The sequence below is a fragment of the Patagioenas fasciata genome, chromosome 2 (assembly GCF_037038585.1).
Source record: "Patagioenas fasciata isolate bPatFas1 chromosome 2, bPatFas1.hap1, whole genome shotgun sequence".
Classification (NCBI taxonomy): Eukaryota; Metazoa; Chordata; class Aves; order Columbiformes; family Columbidae; genus Patagioenas; species Patagioenas fasciata.
In genome coordinates, this window is record NC_092521.1 from 37,106,275 (window position 1) to 37,130,093 (window position 23,819).

The 23,819-nt window shown below is 37.1% G+C and overlaps 1 protein-coding gene across 2 annotated transcripts in view; it reads left to right on the forward strand.

Moving 5' to 3' along the window:
- Positions 1-23,819, forward strand: part of ARFGEF1 (ARF guanine nucleotide exchange factor 1) — a 93,992-nt gene that overhangs the window by 32,938 nt on the left and 37,235 nt on the right. For both annotated transcript variants that reach the window (XM_065830340.2, XM_071804038.1), the window contains 8 exons: positions 1,904-2,060; positions 3,055-3,201; positions 11,359-11,538; positions 13,496-13,769; positions 14,323-14,436; positions 15,069-15,241; positions 16,356-16,489; positions 19,920-20,154. In XM_065830340.2, the coding sequence (XP_065686412.1) occupies positions 1,904-2,060; positions 3,055-3,201; positions 11,359-11,538; positions 13,496-13,769; positions 14,323-14,436; positions 15,069-15,241; positions 16,356-16,489; positions 19,920-20,154 (1,414 nt within the window). The remainder of the gene's footprint in view (positions 1-1,903; positions 2,061-3,054; positions 3,202-11,358; positions 11,539-13,495; positions 13,770-14,322; positions 14,437-15,068; positions 15,242-16,355; positions 16,490-19,919; positions 20,155-23,819) is intronic.

The window sequence follows — 23,819 nt, forward strand, 5'->3', positions numbered from 1 at the left end:
ATATTTATTATTTGAGGCATTTTTTAAATAGCTTTCAATTAAGAGAAGCTTCAGGCTTCTGCAGTGGCTTGCTGTGATATGGGTTCTTCATTTTTGTAATCACATCATGGACTGCTCATTACTGAAAAATCCTGATTTTGTTTCAAGAGTGCCTTTTTTAAAACTTAATTTTAATGGTTTCAGTAGACGTAATCACTAGATGAAGAACAATCTTGTCATAAGATATAAAGAAGAGATACCACCCTTCCATTCCTCAGAGAAAAGCTTTTGTAGGAATTTCAGAGGAGTTTAAGAACGCAGAAGAATCGTGTAGTTCCTCTGCAACTTATCTGATTTGGGCTTTATCCAAAAGAGCTCTGTTTTTAGCATAACAGTATTGAGCAATAAGTAAGATTATGCATCCAACAGAAAAGCCTTTGCTCTTCTTCAGGAAAAAAGAATATGTATTGGTAAATCCTTAAACCTCCGAAAGGGAAGTTATTTAGGGCAAAGTAGAATCTTAACACTAGTTATTCACTATTAATACTTAGAATTTAGGTCTTCTTAAGCAGCCTAGACAAAGAGGACTGTTTTAATGTGGTACCAAACATCTGAAGGAGTATCCAGCATACTCCTTCAAAAAGCTGAAATTCATAATGTATCATACTGATTTGTTTAAGGCTCTCTCCATGGTACATGGGGCTGCATTCAGTCTTTGGATTTATAATAAACTCTTAGCAGTTCATTGTTGTACTTCAGCAACATGAAAAATATATATTTTCTACTATCTGCATTCCTTGAAGCATCTGATTTAACTTGCAACAAAAGCTTGGATTTGGAATCAGTTGTTCTGTAAAGATCTATTCAAATTACTGCAAGAATTTTTGATTCTTCACTACAGAATATGAAGTAAAGCTCTTTTTTTAATACCACCTATCAAGTCCCTGTAAGATGGTGTAGTTTACCTTTTATGTAAAGACATGTATATGTGCATAGAAAAGGTCAAGAATGATTTATGTAAAGGTGATGAGATATTCTGTGAAATGAAAAATCTGACCTTCTTGCTTCAAGTCAAAGGCAAACTGCATTGATGCACACAAATTAGTGAAAAATCACCCATTTTTAATTGTTCTTTTTAGCTAAGCATTGTTGAGTATGCCCTTTCTAAAGGCACCATAAGCAATAAGACTTCAACAGTGGATAATTTTCTCAAATTTTGTACCATTAGTTGTTTGAGATAAGTTGCACAAGTGAGATACATTGGTAAGCACTGAACTCTTATATGCCGTGGTGTCATCTGAAGCACAGATAGACCAAAGTTTTCGTTTTGTTTTGTTTTTTTTTTTTTTAAACTGATATTTTATTTGTTTGTTTTTCCCTGAGTGTGTCCAGGATTGACGTTCTGATATGATTTAATCTCCAGAATAGATACACATTCTCTAAAGTACTGAATCAAAGTTGTGTCATAATACAGCAGTTAAGTAGTTTTTAAACTTTCGGGGTCATTAAAATTTTTGGCAAGTTGTATTTTTGTCTGTTCTAGTATAAGAGTAACAGAGTAGACTTGTCTCAGTTATCACTTAATGTGGAAATGATACTGAAGAGATTTCCCTTCTTCTCCTCTGCCTGTACCAACCATAGAGTCTTTTCCTGTGTTCAGAGGAAACAAGTCTTTATGTGTTCAAACAAGTAGGGACTGCTGAATATCTGTTTAGTGTGCAGTGGGTCAATTTACCTGGTCCATAAACGAGACAGGTGAAGTATAAAAGCTGTTTACAACGATATTACTGTGGTGTTAACTTCATAGGAGTTACTATTTCCTAATGTTAATTTTCTTGATATTTTATTTCATTCGTAAATGTTGCAGTGGTGAGAACTATTTGCATGATCACTTACAGCAATCTAATGTGGTCATTCTGTTTAGTCCCCCTCATGGAGAAGCAAAGCCTGGTTCCAGCACTCTTCCACCTGTGAAATCAAAGACGAGCTTCATTGAAGCGGACAAATACTTCCTCCCGTTTGAGCTGGCGTGCCAGTCAAAGTGCCCCAGGATTGTCAGCACATCTCTAGATTGTTTACAGGTCTGTATGAAGACGAGCTTTAACTGTCAGCTATAAAATTCTGTTGATTTGGAGGGGAAGTGCAGTTGTATGCAAGAAATAATGCCATTGTTTTTCTATTATTTTACTTCATTGCACACACAACCAAATTTAAATATATTTCTCACAAAAGGTGAATGTATGTCTTATTTATTATGCAGAACATGTATGTGTTTATTTGTGTATATATGTATTGGCACAATTACATGTTTGAATCAGTTTTATAATGGTAGTGTACAACTACCTATTTTCATGTGTATATCTCTGTGTTGAACTAACAGAGCAGGTGTAGCGTTATCAAATTGATTTTATGCTTTTTGTGATTGCAGTAAAATATTTTTCAATTTGAGATGTCTGGTCTCTCTAAACACATAGGCTCCTGTAATGTTTGCAAAACAAATTCTACAGCGTGAAGTTTAGCCGTTTGCTACTCTGTGTGTTTTTTAAGTAGGTGGGCCATGCAGATTTACAAATACTGTAATGCTGAAGTGTTCGAAGAGGATTTTGTTAATTTTGTAATAAATTCCATTTCAAAATATCGAAGACGTAGAGAGAGAAAAGGATAATAAAACACTTGAAAACAGAAGACTAGCCAGTGGCTTAAATAGAAACTATTTGCAGCTGGTTTATCTGGTGTATTAAAAGCAATTCTGTGTTGACTACATATGAAGACTTGTGTGATGTGAATTAGTTTCTAGAATCCTGTTTGTTTTAAAACATTGTTAACTGATGAACAAAAGCATTAATGTTAAGTTTGCTGACAAACCTTGTATTGCAGTTGCTGAGTGAAAATTGAATAAATCTGGAAGACATTTAAAAAAAAATCCTTGATGTTTTATGAGTCTTGGGGTAAAATGTACTGTTTTAATTATTCTGTGCAAGTTAGAGCTAGCAAGTGAATTTATTTATTATAACAAGAAGCTGAGTTATTTTTAAGTTCTTATTTATGTGATTTTTTTTTTTCCCTCCTCTCCAGAAACTTATAGCATATGGGCACTTGACAGGGAATGCTCCAGACAGCACAGCTCCAGGCAAAAAATTAATTGATAGAATTATTGAGACAATATGTGGCTGTTTTCAAGGCCCTCAAACAGACGAAGGGGTTCAACTACAAATAATAAAGGTAATATGATTAATACTTACAGTATTTATAGTGGTGACAGCAGGAAGACATTCATGGCCCCTGAGTTCAAAAGCAGAAGTATTTAATTTGTAAATGTCATGGTAATTTTAAAATATTTTCTTGATCCTGTTTGTTTGAGATGGAAACTCCTTATCTTACTTTCCCCACTCTCTCCCATTGCATTTTGGGTGAATTCGTGGTTGTGACCTGAAGTCTTGTGCACAGACCCACAGGTTAAATTTTCATTCACAGCAGACCAGTGAAGCTCTCTAATTGTAAGGAATTACTATGAAATAATCCTGCACTCCCAGTGGGGAAGATGGTAATTAAGCAGCAGATTTTTAAATCCGTTTTGGAATTATGTTATGAAATGCAATTAGACCTGGCAGTCAGGCGTTACCATGGCAGCTTTGTGCTGCTCTCTCATGGACTTTTGCTTGAAGGAGAGCTAGGGTTTCTTTCCATAGCTTATGTAAACATTGCATGTGGAGTTTGTACAAATAAGTGTTTCTGGGGAACCTTAGCAGTTTTTTTGATTGCACCCATTAATTATGGGCATTTATTACAGGAAATTATTATGCCAACTGGTAGAAGTTAGCCACCTAGTGGAAATAGTGCACCCTACTCATGTAACAGCAGTCTTTGAATGGTTGTGATGATGAACAGTGCTGACGAATCCAATTAAAGTTAGTGATGAGGAATGAAGTTTTTGTTACTTTGTATTCCTGTGTATATGTGTCCTGAGGTGTTGACATTTCTTGCAGATTGCGTTTACTTGTTTTACTGCAAAGAAGGTAATTTGTTCTCCTGCTCCTTTTCATAGCTCAGATCTTCATTCTTCCTGACACTCCACTTCTCCAGCAAATAGATGTTACAAATGTTGGTTTATGCTGCTGTTGTCTAGATTTGTTGTGTTGTTTTGCCCAAGTATTTTAAGACATTTTTTATCTTGCAAAGGAAGTTTTTGTTGATTTAAAATTTCATTGGCTGAAACTATTATATCTCCCTCTTGCTGTAATAGCTTCTCTCTGAATGCTTTCTTATTCCTGTCCTCCCTGCCAGAAGGAGTTTATCTGTGAGCTGATATTCCTTCTGTCCAAGAAAATAGTTGAGAAAGTAAATTCTTCAACAATTGTAACAGGTATTACGTATGTTAATTCATTTAGTGCCTTCATTTTCTAACTGTTTAGACTTGGCTAATTGCCACGTTGGAATGCCTGAGAAAGTGGCGGGTACTGTTCTGGCTATGATTTCATGTTGTCTGGTGCATTGGACACCATAAAAGCATCAAAACCAGAAATAACCTTAGCAAAGACCAGACTTTTTGATTTCCTTTGAGAGAATAATGAAACTACCAAGTCAGCTGTATTCCCTTAGGCTTCATAATTCCTCAGTTCTGGGCTGTGTGTGGACCCCACTTTTCCAGTATGATTTGAAGGGTGGATCATGTGTCTTTTTAGACTCTTCTGTGGTCCTGGCGATTAGTATGTTCTCTGAAGAATTTTAATTCCATCAGGGAAACACAAGGCAGGGCACCTGGGTCTCCTGCTTTCTGTGCTAGTATTCCCAGGCTAATATTCAGAACATGAGCAGTGCTCCTGCAGGGCAGCCACATCACCATCACTACAGGAAAATCTGAGAGTGTCACTCAGACACCTTCCTCGCTGGAGGGCTGTCTGGGCTCTGCGTGCAGAGTGGCCAGCCCTGCAGTACTGTGCTGCCCTCGCTCCGAGATCTGGGAGCCGCCCTTGAGTAAGAGTTAGCATGCGGTGCTGTTTACTGGTTACTAGATGGCTTTCCAGTGGTGGAGTCATCTTCAGCAGGTTCTCAACGACCAGAGTTGCTTAGTCGTTCTGAAAATAGCTTTCTTCTGACTATGAAGGAAACAATCTTGATGAGTCTGAGGAGTGTTATTTGTCTCAATTTAAGTGTCTAAGCTTAGAGACATGTCTGCTGGTAGTTTTGACAGCTGGCGGCCAGTTTAACTTTTCTGCACCTACTTTTGCTTGCATGTTCTCATCTCTGTAATCCCTTCATTCTTCATCTGCAGACTCCATGATGAACCAGACTGGGAAACTCGCGTTCTCTTTCCTCTCCCCTGCCTTGTAGTTCAGTTTGATTTGGTATAATTTTGATGGGAAGCCATGCAAATTCTTGTTCAGTTGTTATGGTGGGGATTGCTGGAGCAGAAAAAAACCTTATGTAATTAGGTTACTGCTGCCTTTGAGAATTGTTTATTCAAATTATGTCTGAAACAGCCTACCTTGCTTGAGCTTTTTTACCTTCAGACTTGCTCTGCTTAGGGCTGCTAGGGCATTTGGGGTGGGGGGTGTGGGGGGTGCAAACTTCCTGTTGACACCTGCAGAAGTTTTAGTTGAAGTTTTGTTTACATTTCTGTCTGACCTTTTTGTTCCTGAAGAATTACAGTTATGGCAAAATTTGTGTTAATTTTTTTTGAATCCATAAAGAAAGAATAGCGATGAGGAAGAAGTGTGGGGCATGAGATCAACTGTTCATCCTCATCTGTTTTGTCTTTCCTTGGTCTGCTGTATAGTATTTGTTATTACCTAGATACTTTTACAGCTTAATTTGCTCATGTTTGGCAAAGGAAAATTTTGGTGTGCACTTGATAGCTGTAGTGTGAAAGGTCGAATGTTATTTTAGCAACTGCTTTCTGAGATTTCTGTGTGCCATAGACTATTCATAAGGTCAACTCCTGTATGGGTCTTTCCACAACTAGTCACACTGCTGGTATGACTGGTGTCCATGGAGGAAGGGAAGTTGAATCAAACATTGCTTACACAAGTTGCCTTTTGAAACTAACTAAAAATACTGGATGACTCATTGTTGGATTACAGAATAGGGAGACTAAAAGCTAACAAATTCTGAGGAATAAGGAGAATGATGATAGGTTTGAAAGAATTTTAACAAAATCTATGTGAAACAGATTCCAAATTGAGAAGGCCCTTAAAAAAATTCTCCAGATCCATATCTTCTTGTGTTTCAGTAGCATGGAATGCTATCTAAGTGACTTAATAATCTACAATATCATGTAATAGTGTACTTGTTTTTTCCTATAAAAAGATCATAGAAAGATTAATTCTTCCTGCTGAGATTAAAAGGAGCTGTGGATTATGGAATGATTTGAAATGGGATCATTATGGAATGATTTATCAAGATAATGATGCAGGAGGTTTTATTTCTGACTCTTTGTATTGTGGGGCTTTCATCTTGGTTAATGGTTAGGACTGGTTACTTAACCTGAAAATGCTGTCCTGTCAGCTTGCAATTTTATTTTTTAGAGAAGTGTTACATTTTCAGAGTTGGCTGTGAGATTCTTCTGTTTTGCAAAATATGTATCTGTTTAGTTCCATATTGGATTCTAGTTCATTTTGAACACCTAACTTTCTGATGATAAAACTAATTAAAACTTTATATTCTTGTGTAATTCATGTTCTCTATATTATCCTCCAAAGGAGAAACTGGAACATAGTTCTTTCTGCAGTCTCTACAGTCATAATCCTTCACTGTGTTTCAGGGCTAGTAACTGACCACATGCTTGTGAATATGGATTATTTTTTCTTAAAATTTATGCTCAGTAGGAAAAAAATACTAGTTTTATTCAGATACTGTTAATTAATGATCCATTGTTACTGAAATATGCTGCAGATTCTAGGAAATGACACAGTTAATTTAAATCACTGTCTTGACTGTGAAAGCTTGCTGGAAACAAATACTGTATTTTTCTATTTTTCATACCCTTACAGTGTATTTCCATAGGTCTTCAAAGCTGGTGAACTAAATTAGGTAAACATAAGTCTTTTAAAGATATGACAAGTGTATAACATAAATGGCTGAATAATTTGGAAAAGGTAAAAAGCAAGAGATAACATTTTCTTTGTGAGCAAGTGATAAGATTACTTGGAGAACCATATAACTGCACTCTGTAAGATTTTATTTTTTAGTGTCACTCATACAGAAAAATTATGTATCTAGGAAGGTTATTTGATATACCAGTTGCTCTGTGGTTTAAAGACTTCAGTCTCCTGCATTTCTCCAAAAGTCAGTCCATATTAACACATTATTTCATGATAAGTTAATGTTTGGACTTCAAGGTGACTTCTAAAAAAAATTTATTATAAAAAATAACCCTATAGCCCTTCTCAGAGAAAACAGAATGATGTGATTCCAGTAGCTAATGCACTAGAGAGAGGAGTTGGGGCTGCTGTGTTTTATGTGCTATCTCAAGTTCTCAAGAGCTGCCAGACAAGTGAATTATGAGTATTTTGCCCAAAGTAAACCTGTGCTGATCAGATGGTGGTTATACTGTGTCATAAATCTTCCAAAGATAAGATGATCGGAGCTGTCTGAGAAGAAGAAAAGAATGACCCTGAGTTGAAAACCAGGCTTCCTAGCAAGTCTGTGTGTAGTTGCATCTGCTTCTTCTGCATTCTTAAATTATTCTGCTAGTTACTTTCTTTCACTGTAAACATTTTGTTGTAGAATATTCAGTGTGAGACGAACGGAAAGTTTACAGGTACAGATAGGCGCTGGGTATTTTTAGTAGAGAATTAATGTTAATTTAATTTACTTTTTAAACTAGATTCATTTTGCCTCACAAATCACGGTGCTTCCTGTACTGTTCTAATACACTCACTTTACTTAATAGGGAATTCAGTGAAGAGGCAAACATGCCTCTGGCTAAACGAAAAAGTACTACGGGTATCATGCAAAGATATGATAATCAGTAACTCAAGAAATTATCCTGAAAACTTTTCTCCTTTCCCATCAAATGGTTGTTCATAAAAATGAATAAGTTTTATATATAGTATCTAGGTAGAGGCAGAGAACAATAGGGTCCTTCTCAAATACAGAACAATAGATGTGAAGGACGGGAAGGAAAGCATAAGGAAACAACCTCCCAGTCAGGATGATAGCCACTAGTTTCAGGACAAGGAAGGTTTGATGGCTGTTAGTACTTTTGCAGGCTTTGTGACAAAAAAAGCTTTTGTGGAAGGACCTGAAGTATAATGAAGGAATGCTAATGATTTTTTTACAAAGATTTCCTTGTGCCTAAGGGGAGGAATACAGTAAAGCAGACTGTTTTTATCATCTCTCCATAGCTCACACTGGAGATACTGGATGAAAACAGATGAGCTAAGTGTGACCAGAAGGGAACTCGGCTGCAAAAAGCCTTGAGCAGCAAATCTTTACCATGATAGGAAAGAGCAACCTAATGCTGTGACTCCATAGTCGGTAGAGCCACTGCAGCATCTTGCTGTTGTGACCTCTGCAGAGGGGCTTGCTGTTGTCCACGTTTTGCTCCCAGATCTTGTCCTACCATATCCTTTGTCCTGGAATGCGTTTAATACTCTGAATCAACTAAAATCTACTTTGAAAACAGACAAAATACCCCAAACCAAACACCGTGGCTTTCTTGTTGTGTCTTGTTTTTAATTGTATGAATGTGTTGCCCTCAAAATAGCACAGGTGGCTTCACACCCCAGAATGCAAAGTAAGCAGTAAGAGTTGCAAAGCAAGCAGTAAGAGCGTACAGCTGGGGGGAAGGCAGAGCTCAAGGACGTGCATTGCCGTGTAGCATTTTGGGATTTTCTGTCATTCTGTGCTTGACTGGGAACTGTTGCTGAGGTGATTGTGTTCTACTTATATGACTCTCCTCTGTTCCTCCTTGCATTGGACCCAGTAGCCATTTGGCCACAGAGGTAATTTTGGGGAGTAATCTGAAAAAAAAAAAAAGTGATAAAAGGAAGGATTAGTTTTCTAACCTCTGGGTTGACAAGGGTTTTGGAGAAGCAGGACTGCTGCTCCTGATCATAACCTGTGGTTTCTTGGGGTTAACTGTCACAGTTGTGGTAATAATGTATTCTTTTATGATACAGGATGAGATGTGACATGGTTTAGGGCACGCTGTCAGATTGAGCCTTAAATGGAAGCTGCCAAGAGGGAGGGACTTTGTCAGAAAGTGATTGCAAAATACTTCCTGTCTCATGTTCGTTCTCATATTTCTGCTATATTGTGATAGAAGAGGAAGAGAAGAGGCATTGAGACATGAAGTGGGCATGACTAATAGCCTGAGGATGGCTCTAAATTAGAAGGAATGTGAAAGATCTCAGCAAAAGATCAAAGTTAAAAATGCTTATAATTTTATAAGCATGTATTGTACTCATTAGGGTTTATTGTCTCTAATGCCTGAGAAGGAAAGAATCCGAAAGAAGTGACTGTCAAGACCTCTGTAGCCAAATTGGACTCTTTAATAGTTAGGTATCTGCAAGGAGTTCCCTTGCTGGAAAGACAGATTTCTCAGTCTGCAGAGAAGATGCAGTTATTCAGTGAATTTGGATTAATATGTTAGGGAGGTATGTCTGTGTGTGTGTGTGTGTGTGTGTGTGTGTGTGTGTGTGTGTGTGTGTGTGTGTGTGTTAACATTTCTTCACCTCCACATCCCCTTATCACATGGTGTGAAAAGAACCAAGCGTTAGTAGTCATAACAAGCATACTGAAGAAACTTAGGAAATTCAGGCTGTTAAGTCAATTAAAACAAAAGAGCACAGAATCCATCTGTAACCTTGTCACCTTTTTATGCTAACAGACATTGTCTCCTATTATTAAAAGTTGGACTTTCAAATATCAAATTCTTAATCACACGAATTAAACACGGAGACAGAAAGTGACACAGAGGAGTAACTTGATGAGTGACATAGCTAGAACAAAAGAGATGGAGACTTGATCCCCCTGGCCCTTTCCATTAGTGTCCTAAATGCTACGCAACAAGAGACCTTATCTTTCCAAGTGAGAAATTGTATGTGATTCTTAAACTGGTGTATTTAAGTGTGTCTTGGTGTTTTATTTTGGAATTGAGTGAAAGAAGTCTTAAGTCTAAATATTTATTGTACTGGGCTGAAACAGTAGTGCTTTGGAAAAAATAGCTGTCTGTTTATAACTGGGCTCCGATTGTTTGTTTTGTGTTCAAGAGTTACTGATTGTGTTTTTTGAAACTAGTGTAGACAAAGTTCTCCAAGGTTAACTCTGTTACAGAATTATCAGTGAAAGATTAAGGGAGCTTTCTGGTTTGGCGTTTCATGACTTCATGACACAGAAAACTTGAAAAAATAGAATACTAAAATATGTACAGGTGTGCAGCCTTTCCAGCCGGGTCAGAGAGTACAGAATCTAATCACTGGGAGTTACCTGCCTTCAGGGTGTTCATGTTTGCTCCTGATATGTGTAGGAAAGAGTTGGAGAAGTCAGCAGAGCTGTATTGATATAAGTAGCTTTGGGGATAAATGGTGGAGTGTTGAGAGTAATGTGGTGTAGGGGATGTAGATACGTTACCTAATCAGAAGGGATGTGCAGCTCTAATGAGGTTCAGGGTGCTTTAACTCAGTATCTGCAGATCTCCTCCCCCCCCAACCCTGGAATTCCTAGCGGTAAGGTAGAGGTGGAAATGTAAAACACTAATGAAAGACAAGTGAAAATATGACACACAGAATTGCATGTGTAGACCACTGTAGAAGGCATTTGCATTAAGGGGACAGGTGATGAATGGTTCAAATATGTGTCTAATGAGCAGCTGAAGGAACTGGGGCTGTTTAGCCTGGAGAAAAGGAGTCTGAGGGGAGACCTTATTGTTGTCTACAACTACTTGAAATGAGATTGTAGCATGGAGGGTGTTGGTCTCTTCTCCCAAGTAACAAGTGATAGGACAAGAGGAAATGGCCTCAAGTTGTGGCAGGGGAGGGTTGTCAGGCATTGGAACAGGCTGCCCAGGGAAGTGGTGAAGTCACCGTCCCTGGAGGTGTTTAAAAGGTGTTTAGATGAGATTCTTAGGGGCATGGTTTAGTGCTAGATCAAAATTATGGTTGAACTCGATGATCCTGAGCGTCTCTTCCAACTGAATTGATTCTGTGATTCTATGTGTTTCCTATATATGTTGATTAAAAACACTCTCAGTATAACTGTATGTATGATGTTCTGGTATAGCTGCAAGAGTACATGGGGAAATGTAATTAAACTTCAGTTCAAGATATGTACTTAGTTATATTTTTAAAGTAATCCTATTTTGATATTCATTTGCAAACTATTTGATTGACAAGAAAAGTTTTGACTGGAAAATATGTTTGTGTTTATTTATTTTAGGCTTTGCTCACTGCAGTAACATCTCAACACATAGAAATCCACGAAGGAACAGTGCTACAGGCTGTGAGAACATGTTACAATATCTATCTAGCAAGCAAAAATCTCATAAATCAAACCACAGCCAAGGCCACTCTAACACAAATGCTGAATGTCATTTTTGCACGTATGGAAAATCAAGCAGTGAGTATCTCAGTATCTTTATACAGAAACTAGCTCTTAACAGCAAACCAGCTTGCAAGATTTTTGTCATTATTATTAAAGCTTTTTGACTTTCCTAACTTATGTACTTCGGAAAAAAATAATAATAAAAAAAGAACCTGGTATCTTACATTGTTCTTCTTGTGTTCTACAGTCTGAAATAGATGTGAAATGTGTTTGGAAGGATGGGGACAGTGTACAGAATTTAAACTTCTCATAGCGATCTTCTATATTTAATGGATGTATTCAACTTTAGTTTCTATTGTCAGGCTGTTAAGAGGTGCCGTGCTGCCTGCGTACGAGTACATCTGGAGTTGCATGAGTGTTAGTGAAATGCTCTAGTATAGTGATGTTTAACACTGCAGAAGTAATCCGTGAATAAAACAAAACAAAAAATCAAACAAAGGAAAAATCCAAACCCAACACACCTTTCTGGTCATATAATCATTTACACTTTTTAACATTTGAATGTGTAGTAGTCACTAAGAGATGTGTGTCAGCAGGGACCCCAGCATATGCCCTGTGCCTTCCACTGCTGATAGTAAAGAACAACACAGCAAAGTAATTGGCCTAATTCTTATTAAAAAAAAAAACAAAATAGAAAGGCAAATGCCCAGACTAGAGAACTGGTGGAATTCCTAGCTACTTCTAAATGAAATTTAAAATAAATTCTGCTGTTTAATACAAACTCTTCAGGTTTCCTCAAGAATATGTAGTACTTACTTTCATCTTGGAAGCAACTGCATATTGGTACATGGTACCGTGACAATCAAAGATTTATGAGACATTTATGATAAATCATAGCAAAAGTCATGCAGTGAATGCTTCTGAGAAATCTATGCAGTTATTGTCGTTTTAAGCATCTTACTATAGAAGAGGATTATTTTTGTTTTACAGTGGAAGTCTTAATTTTTACCAAATTATAACTCTAGTCTTTATGCAAGTTGATAAGCAGTTCTGCTGGTTTTGCACACTCAGGGCAGTTATTTTAGTATGATAACTGGCAAATACTAGAAGATGTTATCTGAGCTGTAATTTGAAAGGTAATATCTGCTTGGAAATCTATAGCACCCCAAAAGTTGCAGCATAGAAAGCTTTAAGTGGAAGAATAGAGATCATAGTAGCCAGAATAACAGTATGAGAAGTTACAAAACTTTTGATAAAAGGTGGGCTCTGCAGGTATAGAAAGCCAGTCTGTAGAGCATCACCTCAAAGGACACCCTGCTTTGGTTTGACTTTAATGACTGTTGTCTTAATCCTTTAGACAAATTACAGAAATTTCTCCCTTATGGGAGAAGATTCCAGATCAAGGAACCACGACACTAAAGTAGTCTTTGTCTTACGGTTTTAAGTATGATGATTTCTTCCTGAGGATCTCTCTTCTGTAGTGTTTTGGAAGTGCTGCTCTTTTCATTTGTAACTCTTGGTTTTGGGTCTTTTGTTTTGTTTTTTCCCTGGATTTTTTTTAGTCTTTGTCTTAATTCCATGTGCTTGTAGGATAACAGAAGATGCATAAGTTCTCCAATGTATTTCTGTTTGTGAGAGCTTTCAAAAAGAAAAAAAAGATGCCTTCATGTTTCTCCATACAGTCCTTTATATTCTGACATCTACAGACTGAAATTCCTTATAGGGTAGGCAGACTGCTCTAGGTCCTATACTACATGTAGTTTAGTCATCCCTCTTTCTCAGTGAAGGTAGAGTTAAGTCTAATGTGCATAGCTGGGAAGCAACCCTCTTGCAAAGGTTTATCCCATTATATTTAAGTTATTTATAATAATACAAAGGATGCATTTTCTTAAATTGTTAGAGCTTTATGAAGGCTCTGTTTAAGCAGAGACATTGGAGAGTTCATGTTTATAAAATTATGCATACAGTATGTATGCAGCTCATTGTTTTATTTTGATAGTGAAATTCTTGTGTGATTGCAATGTTTTTGTAGCTTCAGGAAGCCAAACAGATGGAAAAGGAAAGACACAGACAGCAACACCATTTACAGCAGTCTCCAGTAAGCCATCATGAGCCTGAATCACCTCAGTTGAGACATATTCCGACGCAGGCTGATCAGCTGTCCAAAGAGCATGAGAGAGAGCTTGACCACAGCACGAATGATATGGACAAGAACCTTCAAGAAGATATAGAGGCAGAAAATGGATCTGATATTTCTAGCGCTGAAAATGAACAGACAGAAGCCGACCAAGCCACGGCAGCAGAAAGTAATCAGTGTGTATTTCTGTTTCATGGAGGGAGGGAAAAGGTCTGTTAAAAGAAATGCTTGAGTATTGTCTTTTTTCCCGCCTCTCCCAAATCGGGAGTCAGGCATATATTTTCAAATAGTTGACTAATGCAAAATGCCTGTTGTCCTCGTTACCACTGTTAAACTCTATCAGGAGTATCCTTTGATCCTACACACTGCCATAGTCACTGTAGCAAAGATTCCTCTTTGCACCTATGTAATATTGTGAAAGTTTTTGGGAATAAAATTTCAAAAACTAGTAAGTTTTCAGTTTGTAATGTACATGAAAATAGAAAATTGATGTCTTTTGTTGGCATAGGCCTGTTGATGAATTACCATTTACAGGTTGTACGCTGAAATGCTTATGTTCTATGACTACTGTTTGCAAAGCATCCAAACACAACTTTTATAATGTATACTCTCCTATTAATAGATTTATGATTGAATTTTTAAATACCAAATGCAAGTGAAATATCTTATTCATTTCTGCGTTTCTCATTAATATTTGTTTGCGTTTGTTTTTCTTTTTAAAGATCTTTCTAAAGCTGATGGAGAAACATATGATGGTGAAAGCAATGAGTGTGAAGAGAAGGCACAAGAAATTGTAGAAAGTATTGTGCAGGAAATGGTGAACATCGTAGTTGGAGGTATTATATTAATATCTGTCTAGTCAATAGAGACCAGTCTTAATTTTGACATTAAGAATTATTTTAACACTTCTGAATATTTAACTAAAATGACATTTAAATAGCACTTAACATGCTGAAGAAAACAGTTTCAGTTGTCTGACCTTAGCTGTGCATTATTTAACAGTAAAATGAACAAGATTTCATACATTAATTTACACTCTATATTGGAGACTAATGTTCTTTTAGAAATACAAGTTCTTGTTTATTTTATTTTTTCTGTTTTGATTCCACAAACTCTTCACAAATGGGCCTGTGGCTGTAGTAGCAGTGATACACTTTCCAACAGACTGAAAAATATAGTGCTAATCAAATCAGGGACATTTTCTTCCCAATGCTTCTTGGAAACTTGGTAAAATGGTTCATGTGGCAATGTAAAGTTGGAAGTCATTTTTTCAGTGTAATTTTCATTAGTGGGAATTAAGAGTATTTGGATTTTTTTGTAGTTATGTAGTGCTGTGTAAATTCTGCCTTGAGCGGCTCCTTATGATACTTTGCTTATGATTGTTTTAGTATTTGAATGTTGGATTAAAAGGCTCTTTTTAATTTGCATTCTTGTATAACATTTGTTTATAATTCTTCTTTTCTGATAGATGTGGAAGGGACTGCTGAAAGTGCAGGTGGTGATGGCACAATTGTAACATTAGAAGATGGCAGTGACAGTGAAAACATTCAGGCAAATGGAATTCCAGGGACTCCAATTTCTGTTGCTTATACACCATCTTTACCTGATGACAGATTATCCGTCTCTTCCAATGATACTCAGGTACAGGCAGTTATAAATTAGGAAATACTGGAAAAAGTAATACATTTTAATTGTTGTCCAACACTTGTGCAGAGAGTGTTTAATATAATTCCATAAAATAAGTTACTCAGATGCATTTCAGCTATTGTCTTCTAGGCACTGTTGTGTTTCAATGCACTATTTAAATTAAATTTTTGTCAAGTAAATTTTGCATGTGCTGCCTTTTTTTACCCTAGTATTTTTAGCTGCCCTATAGAGTACACTGTTCCAAGATTCAAGGAGCCCGTTCCCCTGTTTTTTGAAGTGCTCCTGTAAAACTATAAAACTAGCATTCAATACACATAGTGAAGAATATAGCCAATTATAGACGTACCTGTATAATTTCAGTGTGTTCTTTTCAAATTAAAAATAGAAATTTCAAACCTGTAGCATGACCTTACTGCAGTGGTTTCAGATTAAGAGTTTCATGTCTGAGAGGACTGTATTTTCATTAACAAAAAAGATGTGAAAATACTCCCTCTGTAACAAATACCAGCATGTATGCAGTATCAGCTGACAGAGTGTATCTGCTATCAAAGTGTACTGTATAATTAGATTTGGGAATAGTCGATTTTAAGCTTAAAAAAATCTAGAGTCACATGTGCTATAGAAAAAAAAAAAGATTAACATTAAACAGGTTGCTTATATAAGGAACAATAATACATAATTGCAAGAACTTAGTAACAGGGGTGATTATTGTACTTTAGAAATTTTACCAAATCTTGGCACAGATACATAACCACCTAGACATTTTAATAGAATGCGAGGAGTTGGGTTTTTTTTAAACTAGTTATCTACTGAAGATATCTGAGGGGAATTCATTGCATGTTACCTTACTTAAACTTGACCTACCTAATTTCACAATAGTCTTTAATTAATTCTGACTTTGTAATGATCTGGCAATTTTTATTGGCAAGTTTGTTAATTTTAACTGGACGGCAGAATATTTTCATTTGGTTTAGTCCTGAGACCATAAAGCTATGGTGAATTGGTTATATTTGCATAATGTCTTGACTTCTTGTTGCTAGGAGGTGGGGATATCCCTACACACCCTGCTAATGCAAAATGGAATACTGAAATATGTTAACTTCTTTAGGAATCTGGAAATTCTTCAGGACCTACCCCTGGTGCTAAGTTTTCCCACATTTTACAAAAGGATGCCTTCCTTGTATTCAGGTCACTGTGTAAACTCTCCATGAAGCCTCTGTCAGATGGACCTCCAGATCCAAAGTAAGTAGAATTTAGAGTTCTTATAATTAATTTAAATATTTTTGAGAGTCCTCAGTTATTCAGAAAAAAATAGTTATGTGGTAAAAAGAACCTAGAAGCTTTGAAAAGGTACTTTTAATGTTTTAATGCATCTTTTGTGTGTTAAATGAAAGCAACTGTTGCTACCCTTCTACTTGTTTAGAAGCTTCTTAAGAACACCTACGCTTCCTGTAAGTGCATCATGTTGTTCCTAGTTGCTCTTTATATCAATTTTCAGAAGGGTTTGTAAAGAGAGTCTTCAGGTATTTTTGGTCTTGGGAAATGTTGCTCTTCTTTTAAGTAATACCTAGGTTTGTAACCATTGTTGTTTATGCCTCACAATTTCTTACATCTCTTGCATATTGGGTACACATACTCACACACTGCATCTTAATACGAGCTCCTCACTTCGAACTGATAAGTGTGTTTCATTGTTTTGCTCAGGGTGGACACTTTTGACAGCCTCCTTAATCAAAACACAGATATTTTGAACACAGTCTTTATTTGGGTGTTTTTGAAATCTTGTCCTCTGACTTGAAGAGATTGTGTTTTCAATTTGGCTTAGGGAATTGTTTGTTGTAAACCAAAAAATATTTTCCTTTATGGATGTGTGCCAGTATTAGCTGGTTGTGAGCGTTGGCAATGAACTTTGCCTTTTGGATCTTGGCTAGAATTTATATGCACATTTATTTTGCACATTAGGAGCAATTGGTGATCATTTTCAAGAGGAATGCTTTTTTATTCCTCAGATAGTAAAACTGTAGTATGACCTGATGACCATCAAAGGTCCAGTATTCTTCAAAATGAACCAAGCTTTACTGTTTCAAGGTCTAACTTGTTAAGCAGGTAACTTAAAGGGAGTTTAATTTAATCACTGTTATGTGTCGTGGATTTACTAAGCTGAAAAAAATGTACGATTTAGTAGAAAGGGTTTTGAAGGGTTAGTCTAGAACCATTTTCAAATGGTTATCTAGTGATGCACTATGGAAAGTCAAGACATCCAAGAAAGAAGACTGAAGCATGAAGTTTTTCTTCACTGTTTTTCAGAATTTGTCTTCCAGGAAATGCCATGACAATCCTGTGGTTTTAGTCAGTTCTCTGAGACTAAGACTGTCCAGTTATTAAAATGGATTAACTCCCTGGAAGAGCAGCATTAGCTATTGAGGCACTTGGAGCATATCTGAATCTGTGGAGTCCTTGACGGTCATATTAGAACTGATTAAGCTCTTCATGTAGAACAAATTGGAGGAAATGGCATTTAGGGCAACAAGAATTAGCTGCAAAGGCATTTGAAGACATCCTGTGTTTGGAGAAGTGCCTAGAATTCATCAGTGATTCTGAGGCATTAATGGCTTTTTGAACTATTACAAACATGCTGTAATTGGAAGAGAAGGCGTAGGATATCTACAGCATTTAAAAAAAAAAGGCTTAGCTGCCTCTAAGAAACATCTTGCCAGTGAAAGTATCTATGAAGTCTTTAATGAAAATATTTTAAAATTGTAAGTAACTGGACATGGAGCTTTAGCTTAAAATCACAAGACTGGGAGTTGAGATCAGGGTTGTGCTTCCTGGGAAGCTGCTTAATGTCTTTATCTCCTTTTTACCTGGAATGAAATAAGATGGGGGAGAAATGTCTTGAAGGTTTACTTATTATATATTAGTCCTTAAATTTGTTTTAAATTAATGGGCTTTACACATCCTACAGAATTGGTAAGGCCAGCAAGTTAGGACTTCAGTTCTGAGCTGATACTTGCTGGAAGTAGGCAATATTGAATATTTTATTTATAATTGAACTTCATATTTGAATTCTTATGTTTCATATCAAAGTATGGTATGTTCATGTGTTGTCTGCACACTTGATAGAACGTGATGCAAGAGTCAAGCCTTTTGCATCAAAGGGGAGTCTTACATTAGGTTCTGTGAGGTCATGCTGTCCCCAGAGCCAGACATTTTCTTGAAGAACTACAGAGAGCTGGTTTGGAGTGTTTACTTTGACTTTCAGCGCATTAGGAGGCATGGGAGGAGCATGTTCCTCACCCAATTTGGCTGATCACATTTTGCTTCTCAAAAGTGTCATCAGACAAAAGGTCTGAGCTTGGGATTATATTCTATGAGTTTGAAATGGTTGCAGATTGACATCCTCCCAGCTCACTTTGTTTCCAATGTGCAGAAATCATTGAGTTTATTTGCGGCATACTTGTTATTCACTTGCATTTTTGTTTTGAGCTAGATTGGAATGACTTTTTAAAATTAGACTCGTATTTTTGCAACATACAGCAAATATCCAGCTATTGTGTGTGTCACATGTTGGCTTGAAGCACTCCTTACCCTGTCTGGGCTGTACTGTATGAGAACCTTCCTGTTGTTCCTTATGTTTCATAAGTGTCCTCTGTCAGTGGTGGTTGTTCAGTGAAAGCTGTGGACAGTCTTGTTGGGAAAGCCATTTGTCTCTGTACCTACTCTTCAGAAGAGCTGTGGGCTTTTTTTGAGATGATCCGAAGTGGGAAGGAGCATCAGGAGACTAGGAAAGAATGCTTTCGCCCAGAATGATATTTAAATTGCATGATATTTTCATAGATGCCGATTTCCTATAAACTTCGGGATGTGTGTGTTTGAGGTTTTTTTGTTGTTGTTTTTTCTTGTTGTTTTGGGTTTTGTGTGTTTTGGTTTTTTTTTTTTTTTTTAGACATAAATTGCAGCACTGTTCTGACATGAATTCTTGCTTACTGCAGTCTGTAAGAAGCATGATGTTACTGTGGAGCACTTGACAACACTAAAGTTGCCTGACTTTGCTATTGCCATGCTTAAAATAGGCGTGTTATATATCTTAGCTGCTCTTGGAGTGGGATGGGACCAATGACTGATAAACAATATAAAATACTGTATTTGAGAAAAGATTTCAGTGTTGGGAGGAAACAGGTCAGGCAGAGCAGCTGTTGTCTTCATTGTCCTTCAGCTCTTTTTGGGTGCTGGTGGAAATGCAGGAGGAAGAATTTCCCCCTTTTAGTAGTTGGGGTTCTGTAGATGGGGTGGATATTTTAGATCGGATCTTCCAAAAACCCTTTAAAAGGAAATAATGCTCCCTTCATCCTCTGACTGAGGTGGACAGCATTGCCTACTGTTGCTGCTGTTCTGTGATGCTATGCTGCTGAGACAGTGGCTAAACAATAATGGAGAAAAACAGTAACTGGGGAAAGTTATTCTTGCCCACCTTCTTGACTGAAGAGTGACCACTTCATCAAAAAACATAGAGATAATTTTGTGATCCTTTCCACACCAGGTTGTGTCAAATTTTAGTTGATTTCATGAACATTCCTCATACAAAATCACTGTGGTATATTGACTTTACAAGAGACTTTTCTTTTTTATGGTGTACACTGGGATGATCTGTTGTATTTCTTTTTTATTCTAGATCTCATGAACTGCGATCAAAGATCCTTTCATTGCAGTTGCTTCTGTCCATTCTGCAAAATGCAGGACCTGTCTTCAGGACAAATGAAATGTTTATTAATGCTATTAAGCAGTACCTTTGTGTTGCATTGTCAAAAAATGGAGTCTCATCAGTTCCAGAAGTTTTTGAACTTTCACTTTCAATATTTCTTACCCTCCTCTCGAACTTCAAGACTCATCTAAAGATGCAGATTGAGGTATGTACATGAATTTCTAAGGGGTGGAGGAGTGTCAAGTGACCATTTGTTTATATTTGTGGGTAACTTGGTCTTGTTTAGAGAAATTAGTTTTCTTTTCTGAATCTCAGCTTTTGCATAAGACTTGCCAGATCTTCTTGTGCACAGAAGCTCTTTTTCACCTAGTGGCAATGGACTTGCTTGCAACAATGCTCTTGAAACTCCCTTCAAATGAAATAGCAGCGTTTCCTTTGGAATACTTACCAATTAGCTAAAATTTGCTCTGTAACATCAGGAGTAATGTGACAGTTGTGCTAGTGCTGTTTGTTGAAGTGGAAAGTGATGGGAAAACCTTTTTAGGGCTGTTTTAAAAAGTTTCCATCATATGTTAACTAGAACATGAAATGAAATACCTAATAAAGAAGTAGGCCATTTCATCACTTAATAATAGATATTAACATAAACGAAGAAATTTTACAGTGTAAAAGATGCTTTGATTTACTCTGTGATTGAGATGAATTTTTACAGTGATAACGTAGTATGCTCATACTCACTATTGCTACTTGAGTTAGTTTCCTTAAGAGCTTCCTGGTTTTTGTGGTATGGTATTGCAGAATGATGCTCGAACTCAGAAATTAGTAGATTTGTGGATAAGCCCGGTCAACTACTGTTCAATAATATGGTTAGCAGGTTTTAGTTCTGCACTACATAGTACAAATTAAGAAAATGGGTACACTTATGAAAAGGCTGATCAAGGTATGGGTTTGCAAAGGAATTTCAGGATAAAAATTACTGACTTGAAATGCATTGTGGATTTTCTTTAAGGTCACTTGAACAGATTTCTTTCTCTAGGAAAATCCCAACTATTTGATTATTGTAGCCACTTCCCTTTGTATATCAGGGCCTGCATCAATATATGTTCTGAACACGATAATCTTAATTTCCTCAGTTCTCAACAGGTATATGCATGATTTAACTGCTTAGGCCATGTGTAGCGATAAATACATATTCTTAGCGATAAGAATTATCCATGTCCTGAAAGACATTGTGAATTTTCTCACTGGACAGATATAAGTCATAGGGGAAAGCAAGATGTATAATATCTAGAGGCTTTGTGCTTTACTTCTAATTCTTATGGCATAGGGTATGAGCAGCTTATTGGAAAGATTCTGTCCATTTGAACCACATGGGTACTCTCTTGTGTATCCTATGTGTTAAACATCTTAACTCCATGGTGAATAAAGTAGTAGTGTGCCAGTGTGTTCCTGCTGTTCATGTTGATAATTTTATTTTTTGGGGAGTTTACGTGAATACTGAGACCCACAGATTGCCCCATAAGTGTGGACATTAAGTTTGTGAAAACATGCTGGGAAGTGTTGAAAATGTTCCTCCTGTTAAGGACCTTGCATTCAGGGATTTCTTCATCTCTGGGATGTCATTGCATAAGTTGATATATAGTGGCATTTTTGGAGGAAGAACCTGATTTTGCCAGTACCATGTCAGGAGGGTATTGTATTCTGATCACTTTGCAGGTTATTTTGGTGCCGTTTGGGGAAGAAACAGTAGGATTTCCAGTATTTCTTTGAGTATAGCTTGGAAAGCAATATATGTTTGGTGATTGCCTTGAGAAGATGGTGCATTTTGAAGACAAACTGTGTGTGTCCAACTAGACTGTGGTGCATGTGCAGCGCTCAACACATCAGACAGATGGGGCCGAGCCACCTGCTGCCCAGAATGTGTTGGACTCGCTGAGCACTCACAGAGCTTACAAGTCAGCGTGTAGGTGGTAAATGCATCGCGATTGAACTTCCCTGACAGAAATTTGATGAGCTTCCATCACTGCCATCCTTTCCCCACATTCCAAACAGAAAATGAAGACATATCAGAGGAAAACTGGAGAGGTTACCCTACACTATTGTAGCAGCTTCTAGAATATGCTAAATTAGGATCATCGCCACATAGCAGGGCTGCATTTTCTCCTCACACATATGAAAGCCAAAAGCTTGATGCTGCCAAAGTATCCATCTATTACAAAGTACAGGGGACAGCAGTTTCTAGAAACTTTCTGTTTTTCCTGGTTGTGAGCTAAGAAATCCTCTTGTTTCAGCTACTGATCCTAAAGGTTATTCAGAAGATGTGGGTAGACAAGTAGACAACTTCACATTCCGTTTGTGTCTTGGAGCTGTAAGGAGAGCCATATGCTCTGATTTATAATACAAAAAATCTATATATTTTGGGATTGAGGCTGGATTCTTCATCTGTGTAAGAATTTTTTGGCATATTTTAAAATAATAGTTTCAGATTCTGTGGAAAGTGGCCTTCCCTTGGTCCTTAGACTTAAATATTCAGCTAGCACTACCCTCTGACAGTTAAAATATTTTGAGTTGTGCCTTAATTGTATTGTAACTGTATTTCTAAATGGATCAATCAATATATTTGCAGGAAGTCAAGTCCAGAAAAAAAAAAAAAAATTTCAAAGGGTATATAACATTACTTTCATTCAGTAAAAAAATTAGAAAACAGCAAATATGTAACTAAGGATTGCTCATAGCATGACTTTTAGTAAAATTTTGTGTCTTCCTCTGTTTGGATTACGTAAAGTTGTGGCTAAAATCAGTCTAGTACTCTTGAGTATATTTAAGCACTTGAGAGTCTTTGATCACTCATGTGTTGAAGTCCTTATGTTTTGTAGAGATGCTTTCCTTATTAAGAGTAGTAACTGGGATTGTACTGTGTCCCTCTCTCTGAAGTGGCCAATAAAATGGAAATATCGTTAGCACATTTTGCTTGAGGAAATAGCTTGCCATCAAAGCTGGTTCAAGTCAATGTTGCTGGTTGTCCCCGAATATGCGAGTTAAAGCAAAATTAGCCTTATGCTCTACCTGGCTAATAGCGTAAAATCACTGTGGTATGAGGGAATATCTGATATTAAAAACAAGGGCAGTTAGATATTTGAATGTTTGTGTGGTGCTGTCAGAAAAGAGGAGCTTGACAGCCTGGGACTGTTGGCAGCATTCCAGAAAAAACAGATGTTTTTGGATTTGGTAGCCACAAGTGGCTGTGGAGCAGTGAGCTCAGAGCAGTGCAGAGTGGTGATGTCACGCTGTGTGGGATGATGATGTCACACCATGTAGCAGGTCACATTTTGAGTTCACATGCTCGTGCAGCAATTGCTCCTGCTTTGGAAGAAGTGGGAAAAGGCTGCCCTGGCTGCTAAGCATGCTCCGCTGAAATAGCTTTTAATAGAAATGAATCTGATGAGGAAATCATTGAGAGGGGATACAACAGCCTCTGTTTCAAAGAAAAGCATCTATACTGCGGCAATTTCGGGGAAAACTAACATCTTTTTTAGGGAAGAGTGACTTGCCTGTCAGTGGACCTGCTGCATTTTTTTATGTCATGCCTGACCAGTATCCACTTTCCAGCAATCTTATACCATAGAGTGATTCTTATGGGTCAAGATGTTTCCCTTCTAATGAAGGTCCGGTAATTTTCATTTGCCTGAGTGGCTGTTTGTCACAGTTATACCGTAATGATCGTTGTCTCATAGAGAAACATTTTGTGGTGAGGTAATATCTCCCCTTTCAGAATCCCAAATGGTTTTGAACTCTAACAGCAGCTTAGACTTCTTGTTAGGCTAAATTGTCATTCAGGATTTCACATCATTCCCAGTTCTTCTGGTTTCG